Here is a 23180-nt window from a genome sequence, read left to right as displayed (position 1 = left end):
TCGGGAGCACCTCTTCTCTGCCATTAACCTGCCACATAATTCTGGTGCTGGTTGACGGGGTGCTCCGGAGCGAGGTGTGTTTCTTAGGCACGCCGGTTGGGGAGAGGAGTGGGGCCGGGTGATTGTGTGTTCTGCCCTCGGCCACGGGGATGTTGTGTGTAAACCACCAGTCAGTGTGCATTGTGCAGCCGCCGTCTGGACCACGGAGGAGATGAGTCTATTACAGCGCCTGGGTGCAGTGCTGGCTCCTTAGCTCAAGCCGTAGTGACTCTCGCCTGTATCGCCGGAGTCCCCCGGTTCGATCCCTAGTGTCAGCTGGGCTGCAGTAGTAGACCGTCAAGCGGGAAAGGGCTGTTTAATGAAAGGCGGTGCTGCTGGAGGATTGTGAGTGAGCATTGGCTAAGAGTGTCCAGTGCGAGCGACTGCAATGCTGGGTCTGCAACAGGACGGGTGAGGGTGGGACGAAAGGTCACAGGGCAACTTCAGGGCTGGAGCATGCCTGGGGCCAGCAGGGTCAGCGTAATGCCCTCTCCAGGGGGCTGTGTCTTACGCCCAGCTGAAGAGTGCGGTGGAGAGTGCCGGAGGGAGCCCGTTCCTGCTGAGAACCCTGGTCTGTATGGGCTGCGGGTGGGTAAATAGCCAGTGGTGTTTATCCTATAAGGCCGCGAATGGTTTGGATCCTGTCTGCCTTAGAGACGTCCCCTCCTTGTCTCGCTGGCACCCATTGGCCCTAGAGAGGGCTGCAGATGGCAGGGCGTTCTCTTTGCCTCTGCCCTTTATTTACCCCGCTCCCCTTGGCGCCGCAGATCTGAAGCGAGGGGCGTGCGTTTTGTCAGGCTGCCCTTGGTGGGGAGCTGGGTGCTGGGGTTCCTCAGATCCTTTGGGGACCATTCGGCCACTCGGAGCCTGAGTTTTGCTTTCCCGTGTTAAGATTGCGTCCCTGGGCTTAGAGCGCATCGATCGATGCAAGCCCCCAGGAAAGCTAGGACTGTCCCCCTTCAGAGGGGACACTGAGGCAGAGTGGCTTGTTCATAGTCCCACCCTCGGTCACTAGCAGAGCTGAGATCAGAACCCCGGAGTCCTGAGACCCCGTCCCATAGGCCATGCTAACATGGGACGACACGAGGAGGTGATCCCACGTGATGTTTTGGCACTGGCTGGCCCAGCTAGTGTGTGTATATAATTGTGTGTGTGTGTAAATAAATAGTTCACAAGAGTTGTCATGGACACCGCTCCAGCCTGCCTCGTATCCATGGTGATGGGCATCTCAGGAGAGAAGACCAATATTCCTATCAGGTGTAATTCATCAAATAGCTCCTGCATTGCAACATCCCTGCAGCTGGGGCCAGGACGCTGTGCCACCCCGCTCCCCATGGCCCCCTCAGCCTGCTGCTGCGATGCCAGCCTTGCGAGAGCACCTGGACGGACGCTCAGCCACTGCAGCCCGGTCTCCGTCTCGGTGCAAAGCGCTGGGTGCTCTGTCAACCGAAATCTAACGGGGGGAGGCTGCGGCTTGCGCTTCCTCTGGAGAGGGAGTCCCTCGGTCGCTGGCCCCCTCCGGGAGAGATGCGGCATGTTTCCCAGTGGAGACCTCGGCCAGCCTTGCCCAGGGTTAACGCGGCGTTAAGGCCCGGATGCTGCACACGTGACCCCTGTGCTGTGCACGTGGAATCCAGAGAGAGGGTGGCAGCGTCTGGGGTGCAGATCGGGGCTTGGGTCCCCGCCTGCCCTTTATACAACACGGCTGGGAGGCGGGGTCGGGACTGTGGCTGTATGTGACTCCCCACCCCTTGCCCCATCTGCTCCCGCTGCTGTGGAATAACTGCGGAGCGGAGCTTCGTGTCATAGCGAAGGGATCAATATCCCATGCCTGGCTTCTCCACTGCCGCCTCCTTCCTGTCACCACGTTTAGGCCCTTTCTCGTCTGCCGAGAGCAGGGGGCAGGATGTGTCCTTTGAACAAGTCTCATATGGGTCCCCCTGTGGGTCTGACACGGGCTTTCTTGTCACCTACATGTACCAGCTGGCCCCCATGATACGTGTTTGCTTTTTGCAACTGCCTGATGGCAGGGCTATCCATTGTCTGTCCCCAGGAGTCGATCCCAACCCCATCTGCCTGGCTCCCTCTTCCAGAGGTCCCCGGAAGTGGTCATATTAACTAGCTCTTGGATACAGCCATTGGAACTTGCTTTCTCTTAAAGAAAAACAGCCCTCAAATACTAAAAAAACAAGGTTCACTTTCCTGATGCCTGCCAAATGCAAAGACACTGTCAGTTCAGTGACTCTGATTCCTTCCTCCTTTCGGGGGGCGGTCAGGAGAAAACCCAACTGTCTGAGCCGGAGACACAAATGCCCATTTTGTATTGTATGGATGGATTGAGGTTTGCAAAGTGATACAAACATTATAAAGCTGCCCTGCTGGATGGTCACAGTGTCCCAACGCGTCTATTTTGACTGTGCCGAGAAATTTGATCCATGCCACGCAATCTACTCCGACTGGCGAAGCCGCGGGCATGACTTTCCAGTGGAAAGAGCCTGGCATCGTGGCACAAGCTGGGGGAAGAGGAAAATCACTCTGAAATCTGGCAAAGTAACATCCTGCCTCCATTAAATTATTCAGCGGGGTGGGGGTAGGGTGGGGAGCAGCTAGGGTGACCAGATGTCCTGATTTTATAGGGACAGTCCTGATTTTTGGAGCTTTTTCTTACATAGGCAAATATTACCCCCCACTCCCTGTCCGGATTTTTCACACTTGCTGTCTGGTCACTCTAGGAGCAGCAAGCCAGCTGTAGAACAGAGCGCGGGCTCTGATATATCCTGAGGTGACTGAGTGCCAGGAAAGCTCACAACTGGACTCAGAGCCAAACTGGAGCAGGCTGGATCCAGGGGGTGGCTTCAGCCCAAGATAGGGATAGATGTGTGGCTGGCAGCAGAGTTGAGCTCTGAATTCATGCCCCTGAGGCTAAGCCTGTTGTGATTCAGTGATTCGGTTCTGGCCCATCTCTGCTCCAGATGCTTGCAGGCTCAGATGGGGGAAGAACCCACAAGTCTGGAAGCCTCTGCAAATTATCTCAGCGCCTTGAAGCTGCGGGATCGGGCTTGAACTTTCTGGGGTAGTTACGGGCCTGTCAGTCTGCCATCGATCCCGGGCAAGAGAATAGAGTGGCTGAGATTGGACTCAATTAGAAAAGTATTAACGGAGGGTAATATAATTAATGCCAGTCAGGAAGGGTTTGTGGGAAATAGATCCTGTCTAACTCACTTGCTATCTTTGTTGGCTGAGTTTACAAGTTTGGTTGATAAAGGGAATAGCGTTGATGTCATATACTTAGACTTCTGTAAGGCATTTGCCTTACTGTATAACATTTCGATTAAAAAACTCGAACGACATAAAATCAGCCCGGCACAGGTTAAACGGATTAAAAACTGCCTAGCTGATGGGCCTCAAAATGTAGCTGTAAATGGGGAATCATCATGGAGCGGGTGTGTTTCTAGTGGGGTCCCGCAGGGATGAATTCTCGGCCCTACGCTATTTAACATTTTTATCCATGACCTGGAAGAAAACACCAAAGTGTCACTGATCAAGTTTGCAGATGAGACACAAACTGGGGGAGTGGTAAATGATGAAGAGGTCGGGGGGGAGGGATAGCTCAGTGGCTTGAGCATTGGCCTGCTAAACCTAGGGTTGAGTTCAATCCTTGAGGGGGCCATTTAGGGAACTGGGGTAAAAATCTGTCTGGGGATTGGTCCTGCTTTGAGCAGGGGGTTGGACTAGATGATCTCCTGAGGTCCCTTCCAACCCTGATAGTCTATGAGGATAACCAGGTCACGGCTACGGAGTGATCTGGATCACTTGGTAAGCTGGGCATGAGCAAACAATCTGCATTTTAATACGGCTCAATGTATACCCTGAAAAAGATTTGGGGGTCACAGTGAATTCTCAGCTGAACATGAGCTCCCAGTGTGACTCTGTGACCAAAAAAGCTAACGCCATCCTTGTTTGCATAAACAAGGGAATCTGGAGTAGGAGCAGAGAGGTTATTTGACCTCTATATTTGGCATTAGTGCGACCGCAGCTGGGATCCTGTATCTAGTTCTGGTGTCCACAGTTTAATAAGGATGTTGATGAATTGGAGAGGGGTCAGAGAAGAGCCTGAGAATGATTAAAGGATTAGAAAACCTGCCTTCTCGTGATAGACTCAAGGAGCTTGATCTATTTAGCGTAACAAAGAGAAGATTGAAAGGTGATGTGATTACAGTCGGTCAGTACCTACCTGGGGACCAAATATTTGATAATGGGCTCTTCAGTCTTGCAGTGAAAGGTACAGCACGATCCAATGGCTGGAAGTTGAAGATAACACATTCAGACTGGAAATCAGGCGTACCGTGAGAGTAATTAACCACTGGAACAATTTCCCAAGGGTCGTGGCGGATTCACCATCACTGACAATTTTTCAATCAAAATTGGAGGTTTTTCTCAAGGCTCCGCTCTGGGAATTATGGTGGGGAAGTTCTGTGGCCTGTGCTATCCAGGGGGGCCAACCAGATGTTCACAAATGGTCCCTTTTGGCCTTGGGATCTACGGATGAGGAAAAGGGTTCGTGGGAGGATTGGGGGCATCCCAATCTCCTGCTCAGGTGGCTGAGGCCAGGAGGACATGGTTGTGGGCAGAGCTCCTTGTCCAGTTGTGGCCAGATCAAGAGCGGGGGCACATGGTTCTGCAGGAATGGACAGAGTTCTCCCCCTCCCCCAATGCTTTGAGGCTGGAGAGGAGTTTGGTGAGAAGCGTTGTGTGGTTTGGACGCTGGGCGGAGGGAAGTCCTTTCCTCTTGTCCGGCCTGCTGTGGAGCTCTGCATGGCCACAGGGTTTGCTATAGTCCTTACCGCAGGCCATGGATTTGTGGAGCCGTCCAACAGGGAACGATCCTGCTCTGATGGGGCGGAGCTGGGCTAGATGACTTTTCCTTCACTCCGATGTGACTCTCAAAGTGCCTGTTTGCCTGCATGTAAAGGGCCCCTGGCTGAGTCAACCACAGGGATTGAACTTGAGACCTGTGGGTCTAAAAGCTACTGCTTGAGCTAAAGGGCCACCCTGCTGCCAAGACAGGCAGGTACAGACCTGTAAACCTCTATATGGTCAGTAGAGGGGGACAAAGATACATGCCTTCATCTGTTTTGTGTGTGCAGTGACCTCACAGCCCACGCGTGACCACCTGGGGTCTGAAATGCCTGCGTTTGAAAATTTCCTCCATTGGGTCTTACCAGAACGGCCCAGAATTCCAACAAGTCCACGGTAAAGTTGCCCCTTTGCCCTGAAGTCCTCCCACAGGGAGCTGGGCAGGGCAGAGAGCCAATGGGGGCCTCTCTCGGCTACTCTTAGCTTATTCAAAGGACCAAGCCCCTTCTGTGCCAGCCCAGTGGTTCCTCTGTGGGAGAGGGTGACACAGCCCCCATTGGCTTCAGCAGAGCAGGCTCCAGGCTGCGCTCAGCTGCTGCACACAGAACCACTTCTCCTTGCCAGCTACTCCGCGGCATGATGCCGCCTTGGCATGATCGCTCTGACCTAGAAGCGACCTTCAGCCCAGGTGCCAGCTGCACAAAAGCCCGCCTGTGATGGAAGGCGCTGGATCAGCCACCGCAGAGCAGAGCCTTGGCAGAACCCGGGCAAAGGGGAGAGACGAAGGGGAGGGGCTGGGGCCTTCACGGAGCCCGGCGCTCCTTTCCAGTGCAGCCGCGGAGGAACGTGCTTTCTATCCCTGCTTGTGGGGAGTGGCTGCTGGCCGCCCTGCAAGACCTCTCCCTAGGACTCCTTCCCAGCCAGCCCTGTTCTCTCCCTGCTCTTCTTGATCTGCCATCCAGCAAGCTGAGAGCCTGCATGTCCCACCATCCCCTTGACAAATCCTGCTGGGCTGTTAACACGTCACCCTCTCCCACCACTGTCCCTGTCTTCCGTGCTGTCTCCGAGGAGGCCACTGGTTCGCTATGTGATTTGGGGCAGTCCGTGCCTCAGTTTCCCCATCTGTGACAGTAGCTCCCTCCCTCACAGGGGGGAGTTGTGAGGCTGAGTGGCTGGATTTAAAGCCCTTTAGGACCCTGGGATGAAAAGGGGCTTGAAAGGGCAGAGCGCTGAAATGGAAAACCATCCCAGGAGCAGCAGGAGCGGAAGGTACCCCGTCAGCCGGTGCGATTAGCTGATCATCTCCAGAAGCCCAATCGCTCCACCTAGCTGGGTCAGCCTTGTTCCGTTTCTCCAGGTCCCGCAGTGTCTGAGTGCTGTGTGTACGTTAATGGGTTAATTCTCTCAGCACCCCCGGCTCCCTGTTTGCTGAAGAGGCAGATTTTCAGAGGCGCTCAGCTCCCATTTACGACTTTGAGAAGAGCTCAGCGCGGTGTTGCAAATCTGACCCAAATGGGAGCAGAGCTATTGTGACAGAACGTTGAAATCAGATGGTCTCTCTCCCTTCCCCACCCCGCGGTACACAAAGCGCTACAGTCCCTGGGAGCGGAGGTGTGGAATCCACTTAGGTTGAGCGTGCCCAGCAGTGGAAAGCATTTCTGAGTCAGAGGGAAAAAATAAAATTAAATTAAATTAAAAAAAAAACCCTCAACCCCCTGACGGCCGCAGCCTCGCCCTGTGAAATCCAAGCTCTGCTTCGCCCAGTGCCACCGGGCGTCCCGGCCTCCCCAACAGACTGCCACGCTGCTGCCCTTCTCCGCCTGGCTCTGGTGGCTTGCTTTCCTTGGCAGCCTGCCGGGGCCGCTCCTGCCAGGAGGCTTCTGGAGGCATTTCTGCCCTGCTCCCGGACTTGGGACGTGCCAACGGAAGCGGAGAGGGAAGACAAAGCCGACCCAGTTTGGACGGGGTGCTTTCCCAGGCGGGGAGACGGAGTCGACGCCAGCCAGCTGCTGAATGAAATAGCTCTTTGGTCCGGTTAAATGTCGCTTTATCAACCGTGGGCAGCCCACTCCTCTCGCTCTGAACGTCGGCCATGCCATGAGAGGCTTATTCTGTGGGGCCGGGGGATGGACAGTATTGCAGCATCTAGGGCACGATGTGTGTGTGCAGCACTGCCCTCTGCTGGATGGCTTTGGAATTGCTCCCTTCTGTCACAGACCCCCCGCAGCGCACGGTAAATGGAGATTCTCCCTTTGCCCCAGGGCTTAGGGGAACAATATTTAATGCCCCCCACAGTTTGGGGGCTGTAAAGGGGTTCGAAAATGTACCCCCAGCACTTGGATAGTCAGGGGATGATCCCTGACTCAAAGCCAAGCTGCTCCTTCTAGTCTAATGGGCAGCCCTTTAAAAGCTGCCACGCTGGTTTCTATTAAAGGACAACAGGACACATTCATCTGGCTGAAATCTGGGCCGGTTCCAATCTGCTTTGCAGCTGTAGTGAGACCAGCCCTCCTCCCCTTTAAGAGCTCCCACGTCCTAACAGCAGTGAGACCTGCAGCTTCAACAGAGCGCTCTGGGATCTCAGGCAGAGCCCGGATCCATCCAGGGATGGAAATTCACAGGAAATGAAAGTGGGCGGGGGGCGGGAGGGAGCTGCTAGTTCTGCTACCCTGCCGTGATCCAGTGGATGGAGGTGGCAGACGTAGATTGTCCGGCTAGATTTCACAGACTAGCGGGAGATCTGCAGGTGACAGAGGAGACAGGCTGTAGCCAACAAGAGGTCCAGTGGGTAGAACATGGGATGGAGACTTGGACCCCTGGGTTTGAGTCTCAGCTGGTCAGTTTGCAAGGCCTGGCTGCCTTTTGGCAAGTCATGTGAGCTAACCAGTGCCTCAGTCGCCCACTTGTGGCTAGTGAGGAAGGCTAGGGCCCTCGCCGGCAGTATAGGAGGCTTGGCTGGGTTCCGTTGCCTTCTCTGCCACAAACTGCCTGTGTGAACTTGTGTAAATCCCTTGGTCTCACATGCTCTGCGCCTCAGTTTCCCCCTCCATACAGGGGGAATAACAGCCCTGCCCTGTCTCCCAGGGCTGTATGAGGATAAACACATACAGTTGCTGTGGTAATGGGGGCCAGATAAGCCCCTACTTAGCAAGCTAGCTGCTCCAGTGTGGGCTAGAGGATAGCTCACCGAACTGGGATGCAAAAGGCCTGGGTTCTATGGCTGGCTCTGCTGCTGGGTGACCACCAGCAGATTGCTTCAGCTCCGTGCCTCGGTTTCCCCAGCTGTGCAATGAAGGTAATGATATTGACCTCCTCTGTCAAGGGCTTTCAGATCTACTGCTAGGAAGAGCTAGGGGTCTGCACTAAATGCAGGGGATTGTTGAGGGAAAATAGCCGTTCAGTTCTCCCTTCCCCCTCTGCTGAAAAATAATCTCTCCTCTGGATGTACAGTTGGTTTTGTTGCACCGTACAGCGGCTCTCTCTGGCAGTATCGGCTGCGGGTTGTAATATCACAGTATGGAAGCAGACAAAGGCAGCCAGTACAATGTAACTCTTCTCCAGCGGGATCTTGGCCAGCACCCAAGCTGTATCCTTTTGTCTCTCCCCCTGCCCCATCCCCCTCTTCATGGTTCCCATCTTGTTTTTAATAAAAACAACCCCAGAAGGAACTTGGCAGGTTTCCTGCCCTGCTGTGGAGAGGCGATGTCAGGGGGTTCTGGCGGGTGGGGGTTCGGAGGAAGGCTGTCACGAGTTTCCTGACACACAGGCCGAGTTGGGAGCAGGGGAGAGGCTGGTCGGTGGGGAGAACATTCAGCATATGGTCTCGCTTGAAAAAATGAATCGGGGCCACATGTGTCTTGCTGAAGGGCGACGGAGCCAGCTCCGGGGCCCAGGATCGTGGCCAGGGTTTGTAGCAGAGCTCTGCCGGCCATGCGTGGGGCCGTCCCTCCGAAGAGAACGCTGAGCGGCGGGGCTGGGAAAGGGAAGGGCATTCCTGCTCAGCTGGGGGTAAAGGGAGGCGGGAGGGGCACCTCGTTCGAGGGGGCTAACGTGGGTGCCGTGGGGAGATTCACCGAGGCTGCGAATGCTGAATGCAGGGGAAGGTGCGTGTCTGGGGCCTTGTCCAAAGAAAGGACTCAAGCCGTAGTCCTGCTGCGCTGAAGCAGGGGCGGGGAAGGGGAATGGCCGGATCAAATCCTTGTGTTGTGTAACCGCCGCGGCAGCACAGCAGATGTGCCAGGCAAAGCAGAGCGCGGCGTTAACCCTTTCCTGGCGAGCAGGAATGAAGCGAGGCCGCTTTCCTCCTAGCAAACGGGAGCCACCCACGCTGCTGCGGGTCAAGGTGCTGTCAAGGGGACTTGGAGCCGTCCTTCACCTCCGTGCTGTCTCTAAGCGACCAACTGTGAACCAAAGGGATCCCAGGGCAATGTGGTCTGCCCCCGGGCTTGGTTTAAATGCCAGTGAACGGCTACACCGAGCCGCAGTTGGGAAAGGAGAAGAATAGGGGGCAAAAGGAGGGGTGTGTTCACCTGCAGGCTTCGGGTGTGGGGGGGTTGCGGGCCCCTTAGAAGGGAATGGATTTGGGGCTGGAAAGCAGCGAGCAGCGCCGGGGTGTATTGTAATTTAGCAGCGTCTCTCTGTGACTCTCCCCTGCAGGCCCCCCATTGCTGGCCTGCTGACGCGTCTATCTAGTGGTCTCTGTACGGCACCCCCTTGACCTTTGCCACGGACTGCTGGCTAGCGGATGCCTGAGTAGCAGGTGTCCCGGGCGGGAACGGTCCATTCCCCTGGGACATGCGCCACTGCTCCCTCCCCAGCCCACCCTCCCGCAGGAGGGGCTCGCCAGCGCTCAAGCGAGTAGGGTGACCAGAGTGCAAATGTGAAAAATCGGGATGGGGGTGGGGGGTAATAGGAGCCTATATAAGAAAAAGACCCCAAAATCGGGACTGTCCCTATAAAATCGGGACATCTGGTCACCCAACAAGTGAGGGAGATGCCCCGCCCCAGAGAACAGCGCCCCGAAGGCTGTGGGCTCTCCCCTCACCACGTCCCGCGTGCAGGACTGCTGGCTCAGTCGGAGTCCTCTTCAGCACCTCTCCGTGCAGCCGCGAAGGGCGTCGCTTCGGAAGGGCCCCCCAGGGGGCTGAGCGAGCTGCTGGCTCTGCCTGGTGGCTGCCTGGCGGTGCTGCCGCTAGACCAGCGAGCTGCTCGTGGGTTAATTTCTTTCCCCCATCGGTAACGCAGCCTGAGCAGCTGTTGCCGTTCTCCGCCGCTTGCAGGGGCTAAGGGGCAGACTGGTGCCAAGGAAGGATGCGTTCCGAGTGGGGAGGGTTGGTCCCAAGCCCCTAACACGGACCCCACTTTTGAACCCCCCAAAATTCACAGGTGCTGCTTGGAGCCGTAGTTTGGCCTTTGGCATATTGTGGTCCGGATCCAAAGGCCTTTGAAGCCGGTGGAAAGGATCCGATTGACCTCAATGTGCTTTGGGCCAGGCCCCAGAAACATGCTAGGACACATTCATTTGCCTGAAATCTGGGCCGGTTCCAATCTGCTTTGCAGCTGTAGTGAGACCAGCCCTCCTCCCAAACTCCCCTGTGGATCTAGGTTCATAGTTCAGTCCCGTCCCCACACGAAGTCCTGGGCAGTCCAGGGTCTGAGCCCATCTCTGATCACCAGGGACCATTGCCAGCAAGGGGTTAACTTGGCTAAATAGACTGTGATTAAAAAAAAATACCCTGCCGGTCTTGCCAACAGCCACACTCCTCTCTATTATTTACTCCCAGCGCTGAGCTGCGTGGCTCTGCACCCCCTCTGCCCTTTCTAGAAGAGAAGGGGAGAGATTAGGCCAGGTTCTTCAGGCCTGGCCGAGTTTCTGCAGCTGGGAACGGGCCAAGCTCCAGGGTAAGGTAGGGTTACCATACGTCCGGTTTTTCCCGGACATGTCCGGCTTTTTGGTAATCAAACCCCCATCCGGGGGGAATTGCCAAAAAGCCGAACATGTCCGGGAAAAATACCGCTGGCCGGGCACTTCCCCTCCCGGGCTCCAGGGGCGCAGGGTCCAGAGGCATGGGGGATGCCCAAAGCTGGTAGCGCTTGGGCAGCTCGGCGCTTACAGAGCCCAGGAGTTCAGGGAGCACAGCAGCCGCCGGAGCCCGAGAGAGGAAGTGCCCGGCCGGGGGCGCAGGGTCCGGAGGCAAGGGGGCTGCCCGAAGCCCGAGCGCTACCGGCTTCACGGCTTGCCGGGCAGCCTCCAGACCCTGCGCCCCCGGCTGGGCACTTCCCCTCCTGGGCTCCAGCTGCGCTGGGGAAGTGCCAGCCGGGGGCGCAGGGTCTGGGGGCTGCCCGGCAAACCGTGAAGCCAGTAGCGCTCGGGCAGCCCTTTTCACGTGGCTGGGAGGGAGGAGGGGAAATACGGGCGCTATGGGGAGGGGGCGGAGTTAGGGCGGGGACTTTGGGGAAGGGGCGGAGTTGGGGCGGGGCTGGGGGGTGGGAAAGGGGCAGGGCCAGGGCCCCGTGGAGTGTCGTCTTTTTTTTATTTTTTAAATATGGTAACCCTAGGTAAGGGATGACATGGGTGCGGGACAGAGAGAATTAGCAGCCGCTGTGGGCAAATGGGAGCTCAACCTCTGTCAGGGGACTTCCCAGTGGACAGGCTGGGCGCTGTGGGCCTGGGCTGCGACCCGGAGCCCGTCAAAGGCAGTAGCAATCTTCCTATTGACCCCGGGAGGCGAGGGGGGCTTTGCATCAGGCCCTGGCCGAGCAGCAGTTTCTCTTTTGGCTTCCACGCACCTGCACTGAGGTGCTAGGCAGGGCCGGGCCATGGGCCGCACACCTGGGAAGTTTGGGGTGTTCTGAACCGGGGTACGGATCTGAATTTCGCAGCCGGGGCCCGTCTCCGGCTCTAGTGTGTGGCGTGGGGATAGGAGAAGTTAAGTGCCGGGTGGGCAGCGGGATACCGCTGGCAGAACGTGAAGAACAATTAAGTGTTGTTACCTGCCCCGCCCTGCTTTGGAGGTTATGTCACATGGGACGTGGGAAACGTAATTTCCAGCTAATGAGTGATGTGGAGGCCAGTGCAGATTTCAATGGTGGTGGATGATGCTGACCTGGGAGGGATTATGAACAGCAGAGCGGCGAGGTTGCACCTGGCAGGTATCCTAGGAAGCTTAGATGGCGGGGCAGATCCCAGTGGGATTAGCAGCACATCCCTACGCTGGGAGGCAATAATAATGCCACCAGAGGATTGCAGCAGATACTGAATGTGAAGCATTTACGGAGGGGATCCTTTGCAAGACAATGGGCCAGATCCTCACCTGATGTAAAATGGTGTAACTCCATCGATGACACTGGAACTGGGCAGATTTACCCCAGCAGAGGGTCTGGCCCAGAGAGAACAATGAATGTTGCTCTTACCTGGCTGTAGTGGGGTGGCTACCCCGCTCCTGCCTGAAGGGTTTAAAACAGTCCTGGCAGAGGGCTGGGGCAAAGGGAAAAGCTACTGGGCTGATTGGGGAAGTAGCCACAGCTGGGCCATGCCCCAATCAGGCCCCAGCTGGCCTGTATAAGAAGGCTGGGAGCCAAGAGGTCAGCAGTCTCTCTCTGCCTTCAGAGAGAGAAGGGCCTGGCTGCAGGGAGCTAGACAGGGTACCTGTAGTGGAGCAGGGCTGGGGAAAGGCTGGGGAGCTCCAGCCTGGATAGCCCCAGGCTGCGGCCTGGTAGGAGGCCAAGGGGTACTGGGGGTTGCAGAGGGCAGCCCAGGGCTAGGCCAAGGCAGCAGGTCCAAACCCAACCTTACCTGTGATGAGTGGCCTATACTGCAGTCTGCCCCAGGGAGCGGGGGCTAGCTGGTGACTGGCAGTGGCCTTATTCTGAGGTGTGGTAGGGATAGTGGGTGGGGGTTCCCCTGGGAGGAGAGACCTAGCGTGTGGGTACTGCCAGGGGGCAGCACCCAGAGCAAGGGGCACCGGGGTCCTGGGAAGGACATGGGAGCCTGAGGAAGAGGACAGGCAGATCACTGGCCTGCAGAGGGCGCTCCAGAGGCTGGAGAGCTAATTCCCTGGATGACCAGCAGGAGGCGCTGCAGGGGTGAGTCCAGCCGTCTACACCGGCTTTAGTGAGATTTCCCCTTGACGCCACGTGGCCTGATTGCGCTGCGTTGGCCTGGTGTCAGTCAGGAGTCACTCCACGAGTTCCTGGAGTTAGAATGGTGCACAAATCAATGTGAGGTCACAGAGCCCCCCCAAGCAGTTTTCGGGCCATTGGTCATGGGAGGGATTAAGGGTAGAGGAAGTCAGGGAGGCAGAACTAGAATGCTGACGGGAACGGAAGGCGGGAGAGAGGAGCAGAGTCAGTAGCGTTTTACTTTGCCACATTTCACAATGAAATGCAAAGTAATGTCCTTTATGCAAAACCGTCTTTCTCCCCCTCTCAGAAGCGAGCCATTTGCAGAGTGAAATGGGCTAATTCGGGGTGGGAAAAGGGTAGAAGTATTACGTGAAAGAGGGCAAAATGAAGCCTATCTTGGAACACCAGTGGAGGCGGAAATCTGTGTGTGTGGTTGACACGAATACCCCGTTTTTCAAAACCTCCCAATGACGCAGTATTGTCCACGCGCAAAGTCATCCAGACTGGAACAGTGACGATCTTGTCAGGGCCCTGTCATTTGCCACATCACATCAGACTGATCTGACCCCTCTGCTACTCAGCCGCCTTCTCAGACAGAGCCGGGGAACACAGAGGAGGCTGCAGAACAGCGGATGAAGTCCTGCTTTTGACTGGATGGAGTTGTCAAGGCACAATGCATGTGGCCCCGTCTCCCTCTGGTGCCCAATCTCAGGAACTACGACAGCTGGCTTCTCACAGCTAAAGCAGCTCCTGTAGAGGAGGGACTTTTGTTTTTGGTGCTGAAGGTCATGGGTTCGATCCCACTGGATGACCACAGCACCCGTTCGGTTGTGGTCACAGTTCACTGTGGAAGGCCCTGGCATGGGATTGCAGAACATTCCTGCGTCTGGCCTGGGCTGCAGTGAACACCTGTGGGGTTGTGGCGTTGCAGGGTGTACAATGATCATTGCAGCGTCCTCGTGTAAACGCCCAAGCATCACAACGGAGCTCTGTGTAATGTAGCTCCCGCTCATCACCTCTCTCCAAAGCTTACACGCTTTTCTGTCCGGCTGCACCTTTGACACCATCCCTATGAGCCTGGTGAATCCAGCGACGATTCTTGCCTCTTCCCACAGTCCGGTTCTTTACCCGGCAAACTAGGGGGCGCATTTCCAATTCAGAGGAGCCTGCTCTCTCCAGGTCACCCAGGTCCGCACCGAAGAAGATGGCTGGTTCCTCCCATGGGAGGGGGATCGAGTTTTTGTGGGCACGACAGACAGCACTGAGAGAAACAGAAGAGACGGCCTCACTCCCCCGTCTGCTTAGAAAGTGGTGGGACCCAGCACGGATTTTGTTATTTCTGGCCTAGCTATTAACTGGCTGCGAAGGAAAATTTAAAGCGGTGTCAGAACTATCCACTTAGTGTTCACATCAATAAATAAACCACACGCACTGCAGCTGTCTATGGACTGAGCTCTGGGCTAGCAGGTTTCTGTTCAGTCTGCACCATCTTGCCATGGCATCTACTCTCAGCAGCCCGTAGCGGGATGGCCGTTACTCACCGAACCGTGTCCATGCTGGGCTGACCCTGGCCCAGCCTCAGGGATCTCTCTCTTCTTTTCCCCAATCTCACGTGTTCGTTGTGGCGGGGGGTTGGGATGTTGCGAGAGGCCAATCGGATTGGGAAAGGGGGGACGGAGCCTCTTCTGGGAACCACCGGCAACCCCACAACAACTGACACCTTTCGTTTGCACCGGAATTCTCAATGGCGCGGCCCCGACGGAGCACCTTGCCCGGCATCTCAACCCCATAAGAGCGGCTGTATTGGGTCAGACCAAAGGTCCATCTAGCCCAGTATCCTGTCTACCAGCAGTGGCCAATGCCAGGTGCCCCAGAGGGAATGAACAGAACAGACCATCATCCAGTGATGGTTAACTTGCTTGAACTTTGCTCCCAGGTTTGATTCCCCCCCGGACAAGTGGCACCGTCGAGGGCGCAGCCTGGGGCATTTCGCCCTGGGCGTTGGAGGCGGATGGTTCCCCCACCCCATCCCCCCAATATAAATGAGGGACGCGAATGACGAACCTGAATCTGTGGCTCTTAAATCGGACAGGGGCTTTGACACTGCTGCCCGATTCCCCGCCGTGTGACCGGAGGATTTCCGAGGGTTTGACTGCACAGCAAGGAGCCGGGCACCGGGCAGGTGACATGTGCCAGAGCAGGGCTGAGGGACTGGCCCCTCAGCACCCGATGAGTCAGAGGCACAGCTAGCAGTGTGACCCCCAGCCCCCTGCGCCGATCGGTGCACTGCCTGCCCGGCTCACCAACGCAGAGAATCCAATGCACGGAGGTGTAGTGTCATCACAGCCGCGACCTGCCATATCAGCTCTGCTCGCAACTAAGTAATCGTCGCTCTAAACTCAAGTTCTCCTGCAGCGCATCCCTGGGCCGCTTGAGCTAAAGGAGGATCACTGTGAGCGGTACAGGGCCAATGGCACACAGGTGAGCTGTGCTGATGTCATCCAGCAGAGGGCAGCGCAGCATACACCTACTGCCCAAGTAGATTATATCGCTCTCTGTATCACTGTTTGGAAGCTATTGGCTGTCCATCCCGTATGATCAGCACACGCTAATAAGTCTGGTGAGTGACAGCAATGGGAGGTGGGTGCTTAGAAAGCTGTCATGGTCCAGGAGGCTCCCACCCCCCTACCCACCCCACTCCAAAGCCAGTAGAGAACCGTCACTCAATCCTGCTGGGTCGCTGTTCAGACCCTGGCTGGCTGCTTGAGACAGCTCCCCTGGACACGCACCTGGACACGTAAAAGAAACAAATGAGCCGGAAGAGCTCTCAGCCTCATTACGCTGCTTCCCCTGAAGGATTAGCTGAAGAGACCGTGAAAAATCTCAGCTCATCCCCTCTGACAGCTCGGGTAGGTTCCCAGCCTGCTGCTTGTCACAATCAATCTGAAGGGAGGCAGTGGAACCCCAGGGCCTTCGAGCCTCTGCGGAAAGGCCCTGCCAGAGCAAAACTGCCAGCCCTGTGCTTTTTGGGTGGTGCTTTTCTATTCTTCCATGAAGGGAACTTTGGCCCCATCTGCCTTTGTCATGTGCACATCCCCTGTTGTTCTCTCCATCCACCCCCATGTACTCCATGCATCTATCGACCCAGCTGTCCGTCCATCCTCATGCCTACCTGTCTGTGTGCCTGTCCACATCTCTGGCTCTCATCACCAGAGTTCATCTGAGTGCCACAACTATCATAAGGCATGAGAAAAGAAATCCTCAACTGACTGGAAAAAAACGAAATAGCAGGGGCTGAGGCGTTCCCACGATGCAAGTTCCTGCCTTGTTCATGTTGGGCTTTCTTGCAGAATCTGAACAGAACATCTTTTACAATAAAGGATCCAGTCGAAATGAACAGGCGTGCGCCTATGGCCAGATTTTAAAAGAAAATTCAATTACAAAAAGTAAAATTCCGGCCTGCCTAACTGGAAGCTGAGCTCTGCGGGGTGTGTGTGTGTGTGTGTGTGTGTGTGTGTGTGTGTGTGTGTGTGTGTGTGTGTAAAAATCTCAGGGAACAATCCCCCCTCCCCCCTTCGGCCTATATGAAGCAGGGGGTCGGATTGGATGATCATAGTGCTCCCTACTGACTTTGAAATGTGTGACTCTCTGCGACCAATAGATCGGGGGGGTGAGGGGTGGATTGGCAGACCTTGTGATACTATAGGGCTGAATATGATGGGGCTTTGGGTGGAATGTAGTGGAGTTGGCTGGTCCATGTACAGCCTCTCCTGTCAGACTGGTGGGTGATACTGAACTGATTGCTAGTGCAATTGCTGTCATGGTGCCTAGAACTTTGGGGTTGTGCTTTGAAAATGGAAAAACAGTGTGAAATGGGAGGGGAAGAAGACTCTCCCCCGTAGCTAATTACATAGCCATGGCCTGGAGGCTCGTGGAGAGTCAGAACACAGGAACCCCGTTGGGCTGAAACCCCTGGCTCTCTGGAGACATGTCAAGGGGTCTCTAATGCGGAGAGTACTTAGAGAAGCTTAATTACACATCCTGCCTGGAAAGTGAAACATGTGACACTCCCAAAAACCCGGCTGGGGGATTCATTCAGGGAGAAGAACGCCACCAACCGAATCCTCAGAACTAACCCCTACAGCCCTGTCTTGCTCATTATTAACTGGTGCCTCGTTGCAAACCATAACCACGCACCGGCACAACAGGTGGTTTGATCACAAGGAATAAACGGCTCTCACCGAGTCGATGCAGCTTAGCTGAATCATTCCAGTTGAGGACGTGGCCCATAGTTCTTCTTTCCTGCATTGGGCGCGGGGGGTGCACTTGGCAGAACGTCTAGGAGAAGACACATTCCCTGTAAAAAGGAGCTCGCAAGCAAAGTAGAGCGACAAACCAGGGGCCTACGCAGTGCACCCAATGACCAGGTGCAGGCATCATGCAGATTTTAGGGCGAGAGGCTCCCCCCCATAACAAATATAAACAAACAGACCCCAAGGCAAAGCTAGAACCAGCCTGCAGGCCCGGTGGCGGTGAGGAACATTCGCAATACCACAGCTCCAGCACGGCTGCTGGGAAATTGGCATTGGTACCAAGGAGCAAGAAGCATGCGTGATGGGGGCAGGCCTTCCGTTCCCGTGAATGGAGGGGGAGGTGCCCTGCTGCTGGCCTATTCCCGTTTAATTCCAATTTTGAAGTTGCTGTGGGGGAGGGCAGAGGAAATAATACATTAATACTCAGGGCCCATCACGTGCTGTCAAAACAGCAGTCATCCTGGCTGCTCTAAGTACAGTTTGACCAAGTGGGAAAGAGTCCTTACCCGAATGGGAAACCAAAGTTATTGCCGGGTTTCAGAGTAGCAGCCGTGTTAGTCTGTATCCGCAAAAAGAACAGGAGTACTTGTGGCACCTTAGAGACTAACACATTTATTAGAGCATAAGCTTTCGTGGGCTACAGCCCACTTCATCGGATGCATATCAAAGCAAAGTTATTGCTAGCACTTGGGCGGTTGCTGGGGAAAATCGTCCATTAACATTGGTTAGAACATAAGAGCAGCCATACTGGATCAGACCAAAGGTCCACCTAGCCCAGTATCCTGCCTTCCGACAGTGGCCAATGCCAGATGCCCCAGAGGGAATGAACAGAACAGGGAATCATCAAGTGATCCATCCCGTCGCCCATTCCCAGCTTCTGGCTAACAGAGGCTAGGGAATTCAAAGGAATTTGTTTTGGTTGTGGCTTGGGCTGTCCTTAAAACAGATCCCAGCATGGCTGTGTCCATCAGGGGTGTGAAAAAACAGACACCCCAAGCGGTAGACACAGCTGCGCCAATAGAAGAGTTCTTCTGTTGGCAGAGCTAACGTTGTTCGGGGAGGTGGCGTTTCTCCTCCGTCAGGAAAACTCCTGTCGGCGTACGCTGTGGTTCCAGTGGAGCTATGCATAGCTATGCTGACGCGGTCTCTGTAGTGTAGACAGTGCCTGTGTTCGCTCGGCACATACTGTGACTGTGTCCCTGTCCTGTGGTTAGAATGGGACTCTTAGGAGATGCCTGGGAGCTGCTCTCAGAGAGCAAATTCAAATTCCCCAGAACCAGCAGTGCCGCTGGAAACCTGATCCCGTGAGTTAGGGCCATCCAATCATGAAACAGACCGAGACCACGTGATCCGCGTGCCCAACCACAACAGCTTGCATGTTTGAATAATGACCCTGGAATTAACTGGAGCCAGTCCCTGGAGAATGGCTTCAAATGATGAATCTGAGACAATCTGTTGTTTGTTTGCGCACAATTAGCAAAGTGGGAAAGAGGAGAAATCCAGCTAATAAATGATTCTTTGCAAATTATATGCTTGGCTCATTATCACCCCCTACTTTCCAGGCACTGGCCCATCAGAGAGATTGAATATGCTATTTAACTGCGCCACAGCTGCCGTCCAGCCAAATTGCCTTGTTGACAAGCACTGAGATCCACTCTGCTAAATCATCTTTATTTGTCTCTCTCACAGGACCCGCTGGGCAGGCCGAGGTTGCGGAGTTAAGGCTCCCCGAACAAGCACCTCTGATTGTAATGAGACTCATTGAAGCTTTGGAAAAACAAGGTACTTCAGGCGTGCGTTTCCTTGGCCACCTCCATACATTTCTTCCAGTTGGGACAAATACATGCATTGGGCGTGCGTATTCCATGTGTCATATGCACACTCCTTTCCTGCTGACGCGGCATGATGGACAGTCAGAAACATTGGTTGGTTTCACTTTAGATAATGCTACGCCATAGGTAATCCAGCCTCGAGATTCCATAGCATGGCTTGTGCTGGTTGCTGCAGATTCCAGAATGGTGCTCGGGACGGTTGCCGTCTGTGTCACTGTCAGGCTGTTGCCTCGTTTAAAAGTGGAGTTAAATCCTGCTCTCACTCTGGCATAGATCTGAAATAGCTCCACTGAAGTCAGTGGAGGCGCACTGGTGTAAATCTAGATTTTGGTCCCCGGTGTGGACGGGGCCTGTGGGTGCGTCTATACTTACCTCGGGTCCGGCGGTAAGCAATCGATCTTCTGGGTTCGATTTATCGTGTCTTGTCTAGACGCGATAAATCGATCCCGGAAGTGCTCGCCGTCGGTACTCCTGCTCGGCGAGAGGAGTACGCGGCATCAACAGGGGAGCCTGCCTGACGCGTCTGGACCCGCGGTAAGTTCGAACTAAGATACTTCGACTTCAGCTACATTATTCACGTAGCGGAAGTTGCGTATCTTAGTTCGAAGTGGGGGGTTAGTGTGGACCAGGCCCTAGTATTCACCCAACTCTGACACATGGTGGTGTAGTTCTGATTCCAACCAGTAGAGGGCACTGTTCACTCATACGCTCTCACACACAACACAACACACACCTAAGGTTGCAGGCTCTTGATAGCAGAACAGAGACCCCAAAACAAGATGACCCTGGCGCTCTAATGCTGACCCCATCTGTGCGTCGGGCCTTTTGAGCAGTTCTGAGTTAAAGCATGGTTTGTTTGCATGGTGCTTTGGAGGGAGAATTCTTGACTGATTTCTTTTTTTCCTTTCGGTTTCAAAGGCATCGACAATGAGGCTCTTTACCGAGCCCCTCCCGGCTCCTTCAGTAACCCTGAGCTCAAACAAGCTCTTCTGACAGGTAAGCCACCGTCACGCTGTTCCCTCCTTCATCCCGATGGGCAGAGATGCTTCGTACCGGGTGTGTGCGAAGCTGGGAGAACCAGGGTCGCTCATTGCAGGAGCGCTTCCTGCGCATGAGCAGTGTGTCCGTGAGCCACCTTTTCGTTTCCAGCACTGGGATCTAAGTTCTCACAATAGCATTAGGAGAGTCCTAGAATGCCGTAATGAACTGTCTGCTGGGTATATGCCATCACTGCCCGCTACTGGTTAGTATCACAACTGCTTAGCGGTGTGTGTGTCCTAGGCCCTATACGGCTGAGAGCTAATGGAGATTTCCCTGTAGCTCAAATGCTACGGGCTTTTGGAGCAGGAAGATCTGAGTTGTGTCCCAGCTGTGGCTGGGAAGGTCTGAATGGCCGCGCTGTGCAGCAGAGGGACTGCCGTGAAGTTCCTAAATGTCTACGGATTTTTGTTATAATGCCTTTCTATTTACATAGCATCTGTACAGTGCAATTGTGTGCCACCGCAACGGCCTTGTGGCGCTCCGTGTTTGTTCCCCAGTAACGTTCATATCAAATGGGCTCAGTTTCAAAGTAAAAAGCTGGTTTTCCTGACAGCCAGCTCTGCGTGTACGCTAGCCGAGGGGAAGCCATGGAACTGTAGATCCTGCTTGAAGAGGCTGTGTAGTGACGCTGTGGGATGGTCTGTCAGGACAGTGACGTGTTGTGATCTTGCTGATGGAAGCCATTGAAAAGGAAAGTGAAAATCAAAAGCGTGGGTATAGGCAGAAGAATGGCTGTGTTACCAGGGCACCTTCTGAGTCAGATCAGCAGAGCCAATGCTGGGGTGATCAGATGTCCCGATTTTATAGGGACAGTCCCGATTTTGGGGGCTTTTTCTTATATAGGTACCTATTACCCCCCACCCCCATCCCGATTTTTCACACTTGCTGTCTGGTCATCCTAGCCAATGCAGATCTGGGACAGGGAGCTGGATTCTCTTCTGACTCGTGTATCGTCTACAGAATGGTTAAGTGAGTTCCAGGTGTGGACTGCTTAATACCAGTGGTGACACACAAGTTGGGCAGGGCCTAGTTTGACTCTCAGATCCCAGGCTGAAATTGTGTGGGAAACCCCAGGGCATAGGGTCGGCTCTAGGCACCAGCCCAGCAAGCAAGTGCTTTGGGCAGCCAAGGGGAAGGGGCGGCACGTTGGGCTCTTCGGCGGCTCTTCGGCAGCGGGTCCGTCGGTCCCTCTCGGAGGGAAGGACCTGCCGCCGATCACGATCGTGGCTTTTTTTCTTTTTTTCCCCGCCACTTGGAGCAGCAAAAACCCTGGAGCCGGCCCTGCCAGGACACACTGGGGAAATCTGTAACATTCCCAGGTGTGTTGCATATTCCATGCATGTGTGGAATCATCATTAGTTTGAGTAACCCTCCAGGCATTGCACCACAGTGACAGTTTGGTAAAAGTCTTCAGCCCATGTGATATCTGAGGAGTCGGTCAGGGTCATTCTACCCATTCTGCAGCTGGGTAAGCTGAGGAGCAAAGAGGCCATGGCCTATATTTTCAAAAGTGGCCTCTCCTCTTGGATGCAGCTCCCAATTTTCAGCACCCTGAAAATTAGGCCCTAGGTGTTGCCGGATAGGTACCAGAAAGGAGAGGACACGTGGAAATTGTAGATGCAGATGGTGCAGTACTGAGGACTCAGGAAACCTGTGTTCAATTCCTTGCTCCGCCACAGCCTTCCTGTGTGGCCTTGGACAAGTCACTTAGTGTCGCTGTGCCTCAGTTCCGCCATCTGTACAATGGGGATAATACCCTGCCCTGCCTCCCAGGGGGTTGTGAGGATAAACCCATTAAAGGTTGAGAGGCTCTCAGATCCTGTTGCAGTGGTGCCCATAGAAGTTCCTGAGAGAGCTTGATGTGCCTCGGAGTCCATGACCCGGGCAGGTGTAGGATGACCCAGAATTCCCACTGCTGGAGCTAGAGGAGCAGAAGTGATGGAAAACTTTTATTTTTGACAAAAAATGGCCTTTTTACCCCCTTTAAGCAAAAATCATCACCAGAAAAAACAAAGTGTTAAAAAAAAATTATTTTCCTTAAACAAAACCAGAAAAACGATCCATTCCCCCCACAAAGACTATGGAATATTTTCTCAACAGCCCTAGTCAGAACCACTAGCCCGTGCGTCTCCCCCCCTCCTCCGATGCGTTTGATGCAGAGAGAGAAGGAAGTTTCTAATAAACCCTGCCAACCACTCTTCCTGTTCAGTCGGCAGAGTTGGGAGCCCAGCTGGATTTCCAGGGAGCAGCAGCGTGTGCCTCGCAGCCCAGTTTGGGAAGCAGAGGGGAGACGAGGCTGGGAGATGGTTACTTTTCTTCTTCTGTCTAGATTTAGGGCCAGCTCCTTAGCTGGTGTGAATCAGCAGCGCTCTCTTGAAGCCGGTGCAGGAACCAGCAAAGGAACTGGCTCTTCCATTTATTTCCCTTGTTCTCTGTTTTTATTGTTTTCAGTAGTTTCTTCGGAGGGTTTTTAAGGTTAATTTTTAATTGATTTTTCTCCATATTTTTCAGTCCCCCCCAGAGCCCCAATCTTCCCAGCTGCTCTCTGAAGGGGGAGCAATGTCTGTCCCACCTCCAGCTCCCCTTCTCCTCATCCCTTGGGAAGCTGCACTGGCCCCTCGGTTCATCCCACACATGAGGTCAAGAAAGCACTAGCCGATGGCCAGGCTGGGGGAGGTTTGACTCTGGTTTGCCTTATCTTGAGGCCATGCTTAGAAGATCAAAGGCAAGGCAGGCTAGGTCCTAAAAACCAGGCTCGGCATCAAAGCTTTGAAAGATTAGGAGACTCCATGCGGACAGCGGATTTCCCCCCCAGATTGGATTGGCTGGGAATTTCGGGGGAATGGTTGGGTCTAACCCAAGTTCTAGGGCCCAGCACAGGCGTGATCGGGCGAAATCTGACACCTGGGTTATGCAGGAGCTCAGTCCCTTCTGGCCTTAGACCCTATGAAATCTCTTAAGGAAATACCGTCAC

General features: G+C 54.7%; 1 protein-coding gene across 3 annotated transcripts in view; it reads left to right on the top strand.

Moving 5' to 3' along the window:
• Nucleotides 1-23180, top strand: part of PIK3R3 (phosphoinositide-3-kinase regulatory subunit 3) — a 313811-nt gene that overhangs the window by 57171 nt on the left and 233460 nt on the right. For all 3 annotated transcript variants that reach the window (XM_042845026.2, XM_005302995.5, XM_065553757.1), the window contains exons 3-4: nucleotides 19023-19115; nucleotides 20084-20161. In XM_042845026.2, the coding sequence (XP_042700960.1) occupies nucleotides 19023-19115; nucleotides 20084-20161 (171 nt within the window). The remainder of the gene's footprint in view (nucleotides 1-19022; nucleotides 19116-20083; nucleotides 20162-23180) is intronic.

The sequence above is a fragment of the Chrysemys picta genome, chromosome 8 (assembly GCF_011386835.1).
Source record: "Chrysemys picta bellii isolate R12L10 chromosome 8, ASM1138683v2, whole genome shotgun sequence".
NCBI classification, from domain to species: domain Eukaryota; kingdom Metazoa; phylum Chordata; order Testudines; family Emydidae; genus Chrysemys; species Chrysemys picta.
The sequence above is the reverse complement of the archived record's forward strand: the minus strand, read 5'-3'. Positions and strand labels throughout refer to the sequence as shown.